The sequence below is a fragment of the Protobothrops mucrosquamatus genome, unplaced genomic scaffold (genome assembly GCF_001527695.2).
Source record: "Protobothrops mucrosquamatus isolate PMUCROS unplaced genomic scaffold, P.Mucros_1.0 scaffold_233, whole genome shotgun sequence".
Classification (NCBI taxonomy): domain Eukaryota; kingdom Metazoa; phylum Chordata; class Lepidosauria; order Squamata; family Viperidae; genus Protobothrops; species Protobothrops mucrosquamatus.
In genome coordinates, this window is record NW_015386309.1 from 605,101 (window position 1) to 621,646 (window position 16,546).

Below are 16,546 nucleotides of genomic sequence, written 5' to 3' on the forward strand. Positions count from 1 at the left end.
AAGTCTTTTTGGACTGTTTTGCTCAGTAATAAAAATATGGATTTATGGTGGATAAAGAGTAAATTCTTTGAATCGATCCTGGCTTATAATAACTATATGTGCATGTTTATGTAGTTGTCTTGGTAACAATACAAAAATGGTTTGCCCTTATACGCTCTAGTCTCATATAACTCTAAATCACCTAATTCCTCATGAATTCACATTTAAGTATTAAGCAGATCCCATTATACTCTGTTTAGCTTTTATTAGCCGCAATGTTACATATTGTTATCTACAGTGACAAATATATACACTCCTATGCATTGGCTATTGTGTATACCCAGAATGTATAAAATTATTTTGGCTAGATTCCCTAAATTGTAAGATTACAACATCCAATTAAGCAATACAGGTAGTTGTCACCTTATAACTGTAATTGAGCCAGGCAATTATAGTCATAAGTTGTGATGGTCATAAAGCGGGTCATTACATGACCCAAAGCATTTTTTTTACAGTCTTTTTTGTGGCAATCGTTAAACAAACCACAGCGGTTGCTAAGTGAACCCATTGTTTGCTATGGGATGGTTTTTACCAGAAATTGGAAGTAAATGCTAGTTCCGGCAAAAATGTCATAAATTATGGTCACAGGACCGCGTTTACAAACAGCTGTAAACACTGGAAAGTTGCTGAGCAACCAAAATGTGATCACATGACCGGGGGGATTGGTGTCAGAATTTCAAAAAAGGGTCATGTCCCTTGTGGAATGGGCCGTTATAACTCCGAATGGTCGCTAAGCAATGGAATACCCGTAATAAACTAAATTCTGGAAATATGGATAGAATATGCCATTTTCTTCTGGATAATATCATGTGATGACTTCAAAATCCCATGCAATGGGATTAATAATTCACAGGAAGGTCCCCATTTCATATTTTCTGAAAAAACATGTGGAGAGTGAGGATTTGGGGGGGGGGGTAACACGACCCTCATTTTTCTGTGAAAATGGTTGAAAGGAAAATATCTCTTTCTGTATATTACAAAAAAAACCCAAAAACCCTTGCATTATAGCATTTTGTGAGCCAGGCACATAGCATTCTGACAGGCCAGCAAATTGAACTGCTAAGAACTATTATTATTATTATTTCAGTGGAAAAGGGATTTTGACTTACTTACTAATAATTCAGCATGAAGATCAAGAATAGATATTCATCTCAAATTTAAATATTTAACATTTTCACAAGCTGGCGACTACAAGAAAATGCATTACATTTAGATGGGATTTAATCTTTGACATGAAACTGATATTTGCATAGGGTGACAAATATCAAACTGACATTATGCTGCCTCATTTGATGACTTCCAAATGTCATAGTGCAGGAACTTACGCACAGGGACCTCAGTATTTTTAGATAGTGTCAGTTTAAAAGACATTTACATTGACTGGGTTTAAAAAATATTGAAATGTATTTTTTTTTTTAAAAAAAAACAAAAACCCAAAGGACAGAAAGGAAAAGCAGGAATGCAACAGTAGAAAAGTTTGTTGTGAAAGCTTCAATTCTTTTTTATACAGAAGACTTTTACCGCTTGTGTTTTCTGTTGGTTTACAAACATAATTCTACTTTCTCCTACATTAACTTCTGGATTGTTCGTCTGACACAGAAAGAACTTTTGTTATCTTTACCTTCCCCCTGTCCAAGTACTGTAGTCCATATTGATGTATCACTCTTACTCTGATGTATCACCCCTTAAACAGGATTTCGGAGCTCCAGTTCCTGCATATTTTTATTTATATATGTATGCAACACCGCCATCCTGTTCCATTTGAGTAATTGTATTTTTATAGTGTTATGTGCCAATTGTGACTCATTTCACCAAGTTTCAGTGGCGCCTATCATGTTGCATTTGTGGGGATGCTGCAACTATTGTAAATACATACCAGTTGCCTGAATTTTGATCACGTGACCATGGCGATGCTCCGAAAGTCACATGTAAAAGGACTGTAAGTCACGTTTTTCAGTGCCATTGTAATTTTGAAGTGTCACTAACTGAATGGTTATAAATTGAGGACTACCTGTTCATACATTTCTTTCAGAATAAAAGAAAAGGAATAAATTGGTTTGAGATGTGTTTGAATATTAGTAGCTCGGGTTGGTAGTTGGCTGTTGGTTTGATATCCGAGCTTGGCAATTTGGCCGCAAACATTTCGTCTCCATTCGGAGGGACATCTTCAGTGTGCTTTGAATTGTGCTCGTCTGTCACAGCACTGGCCTTTAAATTAGTGTGGGTGTGATTTGTCCAGATGTTTCTGAGTCATGGTCTGGTTTCGGGCTGTTTGGTTGTCTGGTTGTTGTTGCTGGGCCATATTCCTTGGTGTTTTAAGTATCGTCTGTGTGATGCAAATGATGTTTGTTCGCTTGGTTGCCTCTGAGTCATGGTCTGGTTTCGGGTTGTTTCTTTGGTTGGCTGTTGTTGTCGGGACGTGGTCTGGTTTCTTGTGGGGGGTTGTGATTTTTGCTGTGTGGTGGGGTGCCTGTTTGTTCATTTTAAATGCTGCCTTCAAGATTGCAGTTGAAGTAGTTCTTCGTTCTCAGTGGTTGGTAGATTGGGTCGATGTCAATGTTTATTGATTTATTGGTGGAGAACCAGGCTTTGAGGAATTCTCTTTCTCTCCTTGATTTTGCTTGAGTTGCAACTGTGGTCCCGGATAGATCAAAATTGTGTCCGTCTGAGTCTTTGTGGACGGACATGAGGGATAGTGGGTTGTGTCTTTTGATAGCCAAGGAGTGTTGTGCAGTCTGGTAGATAGCTTTCTTCCTGCTTGGCCCGCATAGTTTTTTTCACAATTGCTGCACTGGATTTGGTATAAGGCACCTGATCTTTGGTTTGTTTCTGTCTGCTCCTTAGGTTTTAACAGGGTCCATCTGAGAGTTGAGGCTGGTTTGTGGGCTACTACGAGATCATGTTGGCGTAGTAGTCTTGCTGTCATCTCTGAAACATTCTGTACGTAGGGAATTGTGATTCGTCCGGTCGTTGTTGTTCCTGTTGTAGTTTTTGTGTTGCTTTGGGTGTTTGTATTGTTTGTGTGTAGGGATCTCCGGATGAAGTTTCATTTGTATCCTTTTATCTCGAAGATTTTGTATTAATGTTTTTGTTCTGCTGATCTGGCTTCCGTGATGTTACAATGTGATTCTGCTCTTCTAATTTGGCTTTTGTGGTCTCTGGGCAACCTCACCGATGAGTACTACATTTGTGAAAATATCTTTCAAGCCCAATCTTTGTAACAGTCCTGCCTGAATTGTCCAAGATGAAGGATGCGAAAGATGAAAACATCTTTATGATCCTTTCCAACAATTGGTAATTTAACAACAACATAACAAATTGTTCAAAGATTCTTATACAGTTTTAAATGTAAAAAAAGGCAGTGATTGTTAATGCATCAAACTTGTTTCACTCAGAGTGTTAATAATAGCATATTTCAAGACACCACATATGACTATTTATTTTTATCTTGCCTTTATTATTTTTATAAATAACTCAAGGTGAAAAACATACCTAATCCTCCTTTCTCCTCCTACTTTTTCCCACAGCAACCCTGCGAGGCGGATTGGGTTGAGAGAGAGAGACTTTATGCAGGGGATTATTTAGTTGATGCATTAACAATACTTCATGAACATTATCCTTTTAATTTCCCCTCTTCCCAGCAACCGGTAGCTCTAGGTTCAGCCTGCTTCTTCATCCAACAGAATGAGGCTAGTTTTCTGCAACAGCCCTGTGAGGTAGGTCTGGACCAGGGAAAGCCAAGTTTTAAAGAAAGATCACCTACTTTGCATAGCTGAAACCTGAACATATCTCATGTTCTAATCCTATTATTCTAAGTAGTGTTCCAGCCTCCCCACCCCCAAAGATAGGTAGGATTACAATGTCCATAATCCAGCTGCACTGGACGTTGGAAATGATGAATGTTATGGAATGTTGTCCAACACCTCTCATGGACCTCGTTAGGAGTTGCTGAAAGAAAGAATACAGATAGTCCTCAACTTTTGACAATTGAGCCCAACATTTTTGTTGTTAAGTGAGAATGAGGATGCTGCAACAGTCCTAAGTGTCAAAAATGGTCAGGAGTCACTTTTTTCAGTACTGTTGTAACTTTGAATAGTCACTAAATGAACTGTTGTTAAGCCGAGGACTCCCTGTAAAGATACTGATGCACTAAAGCAGTGTTTCTCAAACTTATTTATTCATTTGTTTATAACTCGCCTTTATTATGTTTACAAATAACTCAAAGTGGAACACACACACAATACTCCTTTCTCTTCCTATTTTCTCTACAACAACTCTGTGAGCTGGGTTGGGTTAAAATTAGAATCAGAAAAGAGCTGGAAGTCTCTTTTGGAGGTCTTTTAGTCCAGCCCCCTGCTCAAACAGGAGTTCCTATATACCATTTCAGACAAGTGACTATCCAGTCTCTTCTTAAAAAACCTCTAGTGATGAAGCAAGTGACAGACCCAAGATCACCTAGCCCACTTTCATGGCTAAAGCAGAACTTGAAATTAGTCTCCCACTCTCTATCCTGGTGCCAGCTAGACAAAACGTTAGGATCCGTAGACTTCTGTAAAACATATAATCCATATTCGTCTCATCTCTTCCGTGTGGACATTATCAGTGGGGATTAACGAGCTCCATTTGCAATCTGCGGTTGTTTTTTTGCAACGCGGGACTCGATCCTCCGCCGCAGCCGTTTGAAACAGCCTCTCCCGTTCCGGCTGCCGAGCACTGAGGTAGCGCATCGCCCCCTGGTGGGGGATATGCTTTATTTTCTCTCCACTCTGGGTTTTCTGCGGGCGGAAGTGCTGCTCTCGCCCTGTGGCTTGGAGAAGTCGCTATTTGCCATGTCGGCGTTAGCTTTGGAGGAGCTGTCTGCCATTGCTGCTATTTACTGTGGGCGAGAGGAATGCGAGGTGCTGGAAGTGTCAGGTGATTGCTTTGCCATGGTGGCCTCTGGCTATTTCGTCGCCGCCGCCTTTTACCTGGAGCCTAATCGTGGCATGGCAAACCTCTGCTTTTGTCTCGAGGAAAAAAAGGCAGGGGCTCCCCTAAAACAAGGCTCCCCATCAGGGGCTCCCAGATATTGTGGCTGGTGATATTCCTGCCCCATCTGCAATACAGGCTGGGAATGTGGGAGGCCCAGTTAGGGAAACCTCCCCACAAGAGCCACATCAGTAGCTGCATCCAGCTTTGCATTTTTCAAATATAGTTTGTTTGTTTTTATTCCCAAACGTGCTCCCCATTTCTCCCTATAATTGGCATGTAATTCTTTATATGGTAGGTTATTTGAATCCCCCTGAAGAATCAATGATTTGAAGCTGACGGAGCTCCAGGTTTTTAGCCAGATTCTTTTCTTTGTACTTGACTCTCACCCATTTAGAAAGGAGAGAGTAGTTGAAATTATATAGGTTCAATAGAAACTCTAGGACATATCCTGTTACATTGCTCCTGATATGAGAACTCTAGACAGACCCTTACATACTCTGGCTTGAAGAAATTCCCAGATAGAGAGTGTGATTTCTATTTAATGATGCTACTTAACGGTTCTATTTAATGGCGCTATTGTCAGACAAGGACAAGAAAATAACCTTCAAGTCTCCCAATTCTCCTCCGTACCATTACTTAGGGCTGGAACTTCTTATAATAGTATTTTATTTGGATTTATTTTAGTAGCTATGCTCTTAATTATTTTTAGACTCTGTTATATGCTGTTTTTCTCTTACGCAGAAAGACATCATACTACTTTTATTCAATGTTTTGTTTGTATCTGGCATTAGGGCTGCAAAAAATGAATTGAATTGATTTATATAAGAGAGGGTCACATCTCCCCATGGATAGCAGGATTGCCTTCTGGGGTGGAAGGAGTGAGATTTCTAAAAGTAGTAAAGCTGTTGCTCTGCTTTTACACCCTCCTTCTAGTCAATGGCTTTTTAAAATTGGAATCGTTGGTGCTACAGTTTGACACTGATGGATTTGCAGTGTTGAGCATAGGACTCCACCATTGGAAAGACTGCGTGTGATCAACTATGATAGTCCTTATTTAGTGACTACAGTTGGGACCAGCTACCGTTAAGCAAAGCAATCTCTAAGTGAAAGTGTGACTATAGCTATGATCTTACTTCTGCTTTCTAGACAGACCTGTGAGGAATGTTCGCGACGGTCGTAACTGCAAACAGTTGCTAGACAAGGTGATCAATAAATGAGGACTACTTGAATTGTGTTTATAAAATATTTTTGGTGATAGTGCTCTTAGAGTTAGAATGTAAGAGATACATAATCTGTACAGTATTATATTTTATGAAGAATTTTTTGTCCAAAGTTTGCCAGAAGCCACCTCAGTTGATGCTGTCGTTTTCAATAAAATGCATGCCTGTTAGGAGGACCCTTTCTCCCCCCCTTATGTGTGTTTCTGCAGTTTTCTAAACTATCCTAGCAGTTGCCCTGCCTTTATTGGTTTTATTATTTATTAAGCATATTTTGCTTAATAAAGACTGCCAAAATTGAGACTACTCTCTGTGGCTTACATAGGTAAAAATACAACCTAAAACATCCCAGTACAAAAAACTAAAATATAGCAGCCGTACAACAATACAAATAAAATAGAATAAAAAAAGATGGTAACAGCAGATCAAATGAAATCAGGGGAATCTTAAGGATCAAGCCATGACTGGCATTGTCAAACCTCATTTGGCTGTTTCAGACCAGTTTTTGATCAGGAGGCTAAGTTGTGAAAAATATTTTGGAAACATCCTCAGCTCCTTCATCTTTTTTTTGTTTTCCCTATAAAAAGTCTATACACCCCTATTAAAATGCCAGGTTTTGAGATGTAACGTTATTCTAATTTTTTATTGTTTTTTTTTTCATCCTAAAAGATTTCAGTTTTTCAATTGAATTGTACATCTTATATGTTATATAAAAGGAGGAAAAAATTCTGAAGTGATTCATCTTGGCCTGATTTTTCTTTTACATCTCAAAAACCTGCCATTTTAACAGGGCTATCCTGTAGCTTGCATCTTTTATGTCAAGCAAGAAGTAATACCAGTTTCCTCTGAGATATGTCTTCTCGCCGTTTTTTCCCTCTGTCTCCTTAGCATGGGGATAAATTACTCGATGTAAACTTTATTTATTTCCCCTGCTCTCAGCTCAAGCGTCTGTAAACATGTAAAATGTTCCCATCTTGTTCCCTTTCCTCTTGTAAGCATTGCCCTTCCACCCTGCCTATCTGTCAACACCTGCTGGTAAGCTGAACCAAGCAGTCTCCTTTGCTGCCAGTAGCCACTGAAAGCCCCAAGACTGCTCTACAAGAGTTTACCACCAGACTGCTAAATATCACTAATGCCCATTAAATATGCATTCTGATATATTGCAAACAAAAAACAAAAAAACACACACACCTTAGCTTCTTTAGTCTGGGATGCTATTGGTGTAATTTCTGTCAGAATTTTGTTTGCATGGTACAGATATTTTTAAATATATTTGTGAGATGCTCCAAGGCCTGTTATAGGTTATAGTGAAATAGTGTCGACCAGGGGTAGGCAACCTTGGCTCTTTTATGACTCGTGGACTTCAACTCCCAGAATTCCTGAGCCAGCCATGCTGGCTCAGGAATTTTGGGAGTTGAAGTCCACGAGTCATAAAAGAGCCAAGGTTGCCTACCCCTGGTCTATATAAAGAAACTTATTTAAGTAACAACAAGATCTCAATTTCGATGGGGGGGGGGAGCTCAGAAAAAGTGATCATTGCCCCACTGGCCTCAGCGGCTGGTTGACATTGTCTGGATTTAAGCTAAGCAGCTTAATTAGACTTTGGATAGGAGGCAACCAGGTCCTGTGGTTGCAAACCACCTCCATCCTGATGCCAAGAAGACTGCATGGATTCATTCATAAAACCTCTAGAAGTCAAGCTTGACGTGAAGGACGTTTTATTTTCTTGAGGGTGTTTTCTCTATTTGAGATTTTGGCAAAAACTTAGGTTTGGTGTTTTGCAGAAAATGAACGTTCTCCCTGGTGGTTTTGAGTGGATAATGAAGACTATGGGCAAAAGACCTTTGGAATCTCTGGAATCTACTTGGCCTGAAATCCCCCAGTGCTATCAGTTGAAAATGACCCTGCAGATAGGAATGTAAACTTCTTCAGGTGCTCTCTTTAGTTGCTAAAATAGAGAATTGATAGTGTCAACTCTTCAGAGGAGGCCTAAACACCACCAGCTGTACTCTGACATCTCTTTTCTGAGAGAAGCTATCTAATCAGATCAGCCAAGGATATTTTGGTGCCACCTTTATATTGCAATGGACCCAGAAAAATTGGTTTCATCCAAGCGTGCTGGAGTAGAACAACAGCCCTTAAGCATCCTGTCTAACTCCTCAAGGTTTATTTATGAAAGATGTTCTCCTGCAACTGGATCAGAAAGAGTTTTTGGATGCTTCAGTAGAAGCTGCTCTTAATGTTGATACCACTGTCAGCACATATGAGTGAATATGAGCCTAACAAATTAAGCCTGGAAAGTTCTAAATAGTTCTGATGCCTCTCTCTTGAGGTGTAGTTAAAATAAATCTTTTATCGCTGAAAGGGCTCCACTGAATGGTTACTTGATGCAGTGGTGTAGAGAATGAATTTCATATGTCTAGGAAAACTATCCTTGAAAACAGACAGTTTGAAAACCACTGATGTGCAACATATTGTGACAGTTTATCTAGGTGTGCCTCTGTATTGCAGGCACTCACATACTCCTCACCAGTTATTCTAAGTATCTAATTTTATTCTGTTTGCATTTGTATTAGCAGGGGCAAATTCCATTCAGCATCTTTTTCCTGACAGTTTTAGAAAGTCCTGCATCTCTACCATTGGCAGCTTTTGACACAGCTGATTCTAATGGGTGTCATATTTCTGTCACCATTTTTAAAAAAATCTTCAACTGAAGATGGGTGACTTTGATGGGTGGAGTGAATGATGCTAGTCAGAACTGGCTTGCTAAAAGGGAACTGGAAATCTGCAATAGTAATTTTTTTTCTCTTCCAAGTATAAGTTCTAAAGATTGAAAAAAGAAGGAAAAAGTAAATAATACAGTGTTCATTTCTTACCCTGGCTATTTGATTATTAAAGTGAGGCTTTAATGTACTTTATATTGATCATGTCTCATATTTCTTAGCTGATCAAAACACATTTTGTAAATAGTCCTTTATCAGGGGTAGGCAACCTCGGCTCTTTTATGACTCATGGACTTCAACTCCCAGAATTCCTGAGCCAGCATGGCTGGCTCAGGAATTCTGGAAGTTGAAGTCCATGAGTCATAAAAGAGCCGAGGTTGCCTACCCCTGGATGTGATACTAATCATATGGCGAGCAATCATGTCACTTAAAGAAATACATGTTTAATTATTTAATTGAATACTATAGTTACCTTTTTCCTTCCAAGCCAACACATTAAACTGGCATCTAATTTTGCTAAGATGATAATTGGGAGGGAAGTGCTGCAATGCCAGTGATTCTCCCAACCCAGCATCTCTAGATTTGGCACTTACATGATGTGATTGTTCATTTATATCCTGTTTACAGCTAGTCCTTGACTTACAACCACAATTGAGCCGAAAATTAATGTTGCTAAGTAAGGCAGTTAAATGAACCATGCCCCGTATTATGATCTTTTTATCATGGTTATTAAGTGAAACACATAGCGAGTCTCGTTTCCCCCATTGACTTGCTAGGAGGCCTACTATTGTTGCTCATCATCATCATTTGGATTGTTGCATTGCACCAGACATGCTCTTGAATACCACTTAGAAACTTGATCAGGTCCAGAATGAACTAGCTTAAGTAGTTATGAAAGTCAGTTGGTTTACCTATGTAGCACCTCTACTTTGAGAACTGCACCAGTTACCATTATAGTTCAGGATCCAATTCAAGACACAAGACACTAATTGTCTTTAAACTATTGAGGGTTGAGGATCATTTGCTCCAGCAGCCTTTACTTGTCCTTTAATGATCTGTAAGAAACGACTGTTTCTGGTTTCCATCCTTTAGGGTATTTCATTTGTAGATTTCTTCGAGTGAGCCTTCTCTATTACCTCTCTCCTTCTCTGGAATAGCATTTACCCTGAAATCAGACAGGCTCTGACTCTCTTTCAGCAAAAGACCTTAAGATCTGGAGGCTAAAACATAAAAAGAACGGTTGCTGGAATTGAGTATGTCTAGTTTAATGAAAAGAAGGACTAGGGGGAACAAGATAGCAGTGTTCCAATATCTCAGGGATTGCCACAAAGAAGAGGGAGTCAAGCTATTCTCCAAAGCACCTGAAGGCAGGACAAGAAGCAACGGATGGAAACTAATCAAGGAGAGAAGCAACCTAGAACTAAGGAGAAATTTCCTGATAGTGAGAACAATTAATCAGTGGAACAACCAGCCTCCAGAAGCTGTGAATGCTCCAACACTGGAAGTTTTTAAGAAGAGACTGGACGGCCATTTGTCTGAAATAGTATAAGGTTTCCTGCCTGAGCAGGGGGTTGGACTAGGTGACCTCCAAGATCCGTTTCAACTCTATTATTCTATCCTATCTGCTTTTTTCAGCAGGCCTTTAGCTTCTGTGAGTCATATTTTTTGGTATTGAGGATTTATTGTAATGGAGATTCTTGTATAGTGTGTCAACTTATTACTACTTGTAGGTCAAGAAGCTACAGTCAGCTATGATTGCAATAGCATATAAGAGAAAGAAACTCAAAATCCTTCAATCAGCATGGCTGTGGCTCCAGATAAGTCTCATGGTTGAATTAAACCAAATAAGAAACTGGAGAATGTCTTTCATTTGCTCTGTAGAAAGTAAGCTAAGAACGTTGGGATTTTACTGCATATGATACTTGGGCGAAGGGAATGGTATGAGGATCATAAAACATATTAACAGATATTAGTCCCTCTAATACAGAGGTCCCCAACCTTTTGGGCATCAGGGACGGTTCCATGGAGAGAGGTTTTTCCATAGACCAGAGAGTGTGTGGTTTTGTGTGCTACCTGCATCTCGCGGATGGGGTTTTGCTTGTTTGTGTGGACTGGTTGCTGGCATGCTGCGGCCCGGTACTGGTCCATGGACCGGGGGTTGGAGACCCCTGTTCTAATAGTTTGCTAAGGTTGTAACTTCATTTCTTTTTTTGGCAAAATCTGCCTGTAACATGTACAGTTTTTTTGTTGATGTAACTCAGTTTTCCCTAACCTGGCATCTTTCACATAATTCAAAATATTATTTAGCACTTTCTCCCATTAAGATTATGTTTTGATTGTCATGCCTGTCCATGATTAACTTGACCATGATTTAACTTGATTGACCCAGTTTTCTTAGTCTGATCAACATCGTGAACTAGCCACGTTGTGTGGGTTCACCTAGTGTGTTAGGCTAAAATGTGGGTTGCTAATCTGTGATTTGGTGTGTACGAACAGCCAGCGGATGGTTGGATAGCAGAAAAGCTTGCAAGTCCCTATTATTGATAGTCAAAAGCTTGCTGATGATACCCATTAGGGTTCTGTTTTTTTTTTTTCTCACCTACGTATCAGCCCACCATAAGTCTGTTAAAAATAATCTTAGTGTGTATTATGATAACTGGTTATTTTTCTTTCCTCTGCTTTTTCCCGCTAAGAATAGCAACTTTTTGGAAGCGTTCTCTAGAAAGCAAATATATGCGTTTGTGAAGACTCCCCTTCTGTTTTCTCCATATATTTAGAACATTTCTGTACTGTTGGATGAGCTCCCTAAGCAGCTGCAGTACAAAATGACAACTGCTTAGCTTCTGGAAGTGACTTCGTTGTGTACTATTTCACCCTTTCCCCAAATCTCTAGGTTTGTTAAAACTGCATCTCCCAGGGTTTCAAGTTAGCCATTGCTCACGCTAGTTGGGAATTCTCAGGCTTGGACTCTGATACCAAGTGCGGAGAACATACATACATAAACAACCTCCACATGTACAGGTAGTCCTTGACTTACAACGGTTCATTTAGTGACCGTTCAAACTTAATAACGGCACTGGAAAAAAGTGGCTCATAACCATTTTCCACACTTTACGGCATTTGCAGCGTCCCCCTGATCACGTGGTCAAAATTCAGACGCTTAGCAAGTGACTTGTATTTGTGACGGTTGCAGGGATCATGCCGTCACTTTATGCGACCTTCCGAAAAGCAAAGTCAGTGGGGGAAGCCAGTTCCACTTAACAACCGTGTTACTAACGGAACAACTGAAGTGATTCACGTAGCAACTTTGGCAAGAAAGGTAGTAAAATAGGGCAAAATTCCCTTAACAGCCATCGCTTAGCCACAAAAAGTTTGGGCTCAGTGGTGGTCATAAGCTGAGAACTACCTGTAAATGTTCATCAAACTTGGATTTCTCTGGATAACTGTGTAAAAGGAGGATATGACATCAAAAGCTTGTACGAAGGGTTTTTATGAATAGTATAGGTGCTCACCATGGCAATCATGTTCTGAAAGCACTTAATGATGTGCTCTCAAAATGCCCAACCACCCAAAAAGTTGTTTACCTGTGTCCTTCACTATCAGGATGTTGAATATCCACCTGTGTGCCCCCAAGTGTTACAAATCCAGTTATGAGGTACGTTTCAGTGCATAAACAAATTTTGGAAGCGGATTCAAATATTGCAAATACGTAATTATGATATTGTTTTGCAAAACTGGAGTATATATATAATTTTGTAGCCGTAGATCCCAGAAGCATCTTTGTAACATCTTAATTAGGTGTGAATAATTTGTGAAACGGCTTTCTCTTAAAATGCAGCTGAGTTGGAACAGTGGTCATCTACGTTTAGGATTGGGAAAAAAATCACAAATACCTGTACACTTAAAAACCTAAAACCTATTGCATTTGTCCCCTTTCTCAATATTATTCCCACGTTATACCCCTATTATTCTCTTGTGGCTAATTGTTTCCAGTTTAAGAAACACTGCTTGAACAGTTAAAATCTTGCTGCTCTAAAGTCCGGTCATGAGATCTAGAAACATGAAGCACATTCCAACCAATTTAATTTGGGTGCAAGAACTGAATATGCATTCTGGGCCTGATGGTTGTAAATTGGATACTGTATGGGCAACTGGACTGGTTTCTTAGATTTTTGTTTTTAATTGGTGTACAGGTAGAAAGGAGCTGTTAATCTTCTTAAAGCAGCAGTACAGTATATTTAGTCATCTACCTCAGGCTGTTCAACACTTTTCTTCCACTTCAAGTTGTTGTGACCTGCAGGGGAAAATATAACTCATTCCTCCAAATAAGGAATAGTTGACTAATTTGGGTATGTGTGTGTATGTATGCATATATGCATGCATATAGATAGATATAGGTATAGATATAGGTCAGGGGTAGGCAACCGTGGCTCTTTTATGACTCGTGGACTTCAACTCCCAGAATTCCTGAGCCAGCCATGCTGAGCAGACAGGGAGAGATTTCCAAGCTGAGCCATGCTGGCTCAGGAATTCTGGGAGTTGAAGTCCACGAGTCATAAAAGAGCCAAGGTTGCCTACCCCTGATATAGGTAGAGAGTTAGAGAAGTAGAGAGATAGAGATATAGAGATCGATATAGACACGTGACATCACGAAGGGCATCTGGTCAGTAAACGTTCACCTCCATCCAGTTGCCCCAACTCTACCCCAAATTAAGGAGAGTCGTAAAAAAAGAAATAGAACAGAATATTTATAGTTCAGGGCTGAACTGTAGTCCTTGGTGCTCCCTGAGCTTGGTTGTTTTCTTGCAGACATTTCATTACCCAATAATGTAAATACCCTTCTAGCACTGATGATGTTAGCTAGTTGGGTAATGAAACGTCTGCAAGAAAATAACTGAGCTCAGAGAGCACCAGGGACTTCATGTATAAGTAAGAAATGGAGCTGATATCAGAAGAACGCCTGTCTCTAGTATTGTCTGAACCAATTTGGCAATTTGCTGGGCTATATTGAGAGGGAGGGAGATGGTAATGGGAGGGTCTCCCACGTAACTTGCACTTTGGCTATTTAGGTGCCTGTGCATCTGCTGATATTTTTCTTGAAGAATTCCAGGTTTCCTGCCCCCATTAGATTGTTAAAGATGTGTGTAATTAAAGCATTAAATTAAAACACGGATGAGTGGGAGGCTAGCATGCTGCCAAGGAGCGATCTTAGCATAGCCTACCTTTCCACTTATTTCTGTTTTAATAATGCTATGGGATCAGAGACATTGTTAGAAAATAAAATGCTGGTGGTGTAGCTTGGTGCTGTGTCCACTAGCTCAGAACTGCCCCCCTCCAAAATGATAAGAGAACATCCCATAAACTAAAGAGGATGGTAGAGAGCAGCTTCTTCTATTTTCCTGCTGGTACAAAGGTGCTTTTGTGACCAGCTGAGTAGATTAAAATGTTCATATGTGCAACATGAAAAATGGAAATTGACTTCCCTTAACCATCAAGGGATCTCTGTTCTAGTCTCTTTAGCTCCGCATATCACCAACTATTCAGAAACTGATATCTTGAAAATATTTTTTAAAAGTCAGCTTATGTTTGGGAGATACTTTTCTACAAGATGGCTGAGTTAAATAAAGAGACCTTAGAAGACCAGGGGACAGATGTTTTGAGGACTGTTGACTTGGGAGAGGATGTGAGGGGCTTTTCCCCTTCCACTCATGGTATATAAAAACATGAATTTCTCAAAGCTTAAAATTACATGGTTAACATTCAGAAGAAGATTGATTGAAAATGATGTGTGTATGAATTTAAATAAGCTAATTAACGAAGACTTGTTTTTCTTTATTTGCCTAGTCCCCCAAGATTAATGTTGCGGATAGAATGACATAATTTACTTATTAATCTGTTCTCTTCTCTGCTAGGGTTTGCTCATCCAGCTTGTCATATATGTAAATGTTCATCAAAACGTGGATTTCTGTGGATTACTCTGAGCAATGCAGAATGAATACGGTACATGACACAGAAAGTTTGCAGATGTGGAATCTGAAGCTGGCACCAAACACGGGAAACAATTTTAAGTGTGCCGGCACTATTTGCTGGGATAAGCATGCGTTTGCAAGCAGTGTGAAAGTGTGTGCAAGAATTCAGCTTATTAGCACAGTAAATGTCATCAGTATGATAATATACTGCTCTCTATCTCAGATAGCACTTCCAATATAATGTGTTATTAACGTGAAATATATTTCTGTCAGGCCCAAAATCATGAATGACACGTGGCTGTCCTTCCAAGCTGAGTTCTTTATTGTTTTCACACTTATAGACAAGATCTTGCCAGACTTGAGGTTTCTACATCTACAATATAGTCTTGTGAACTATTAGGGAGGGCCTGTCTTCACCCTCTTCCTCTCACATGTATTCTCTCTTGCTGTCTTTTCCTTTTTATAAGGGGAACAGACATTCTGTTTTTTAACATTACTTCATCAACATCCATCTACATCTACGGTTTTACCATTTGAAAAAACATTTTGATAGCATTTATGACTTCCTTTTCATCTTTTTTTTTTCTTTGCCAGAAACACCTACGGCATGTGTTTCAACTCCCTTCTTTGGCACATCATCATCATCATCATTCCCATACAAATCTCTAAAACACTCCATCCAGCCTTCCCTCATTCCAATTTCTTGTTAATTCTTATTGCCTGAGGTCTTGTTTGTCAGATCCTGAGAATTTTCACCACTCCCACGACAAAGAGAACTAAGATGTCTCTGGAGATTCTCAGTCATCCAGGTCATGATTGTCCCAAAAGTGCTTTTTCAAAAGGCAACTGGATTTTGTTTTTTTCCTTGGAAGACGTTTGGCTTCTCATCCAAGAAGCTTTTTCAGCTCGGCGAAAAGTCTTCAAGGAAAAAAACCAAAGTCCAGTTGCCTTTTGAAAAAGCACTTTTGGGACAAAGAGAACTAAGAATAATAAATTCAGTTGTCCAATTGACTTGGAATGGCTAGATCAAAGTCTAGATCTTGTCCCATTGAAGTATTGTGGCAGGCCCCTGAAATGTCTCTGTGTTAAGCTGGTCCTAATGGAGGAATGGGCCTAATTCTTATATAACAATGTGACAACTTGCAGAAATTACAGACTCACAGCATCAGTAACAGTTATTGGAGCTAAAAGTGGCATAACCAGCTAGCAGCATTTATAGGAACAACAGGTTTATCACAGTATTTTCCATCAGCAGGAGTCGAGGTGTTTTAATAGATCATCACAATAATAATAACAACAGCATGTGTTGAATGACTTTGTTGATGAAATAAGTAAAACAAGCACAATGCTTTGGTATTATTTCTTCATTCAGACTCCGCTTACATATCTGTAAGATGCCCAAATAATATGCTAATATAGATCGGAGATTATGTCATCCGATGCACTTAACAAATGTTATGTCATTAAGTTTTAGTTCTTAAATTGCAATGGCATTTTATTATTTTTTTTCCCCATCTTGGGCTGCCATCTCAGTAGGTATTGCTGCTGTAGTGTTTTCTAATCTCTCTCTCCCTCTCCCTCTCCCTCTCCCTCTCCTTCTCTCTCCCTCTCCCTCTCCCTCTCCCTC

At 39.6% G+C, this 16,546-nt stretch overlaps 1 protein-coding gene across 1 annotated transcript in view; it reads left to right on the forward strand.

The window, feature by feature from the left end:
* Positions 1-4,868: 4,868 nt before the first annotated feature.
* The window catches only part of RWDD3 (RWD domain containing 3), a 23,856-nt gene continuing 12,178 nt past the window's right edge, over positions 4,869-16,546 (forward strand). The window contains exon 1 of the mRNA XM_015829372.1: positions 4,869-4,953. Coding sequence (XP_015684858.1) covers positions 4,869-4,953 — 85 coding nt within the window. The remainder of the gene's footprint in view (positions 4,954-16,546) is intronic.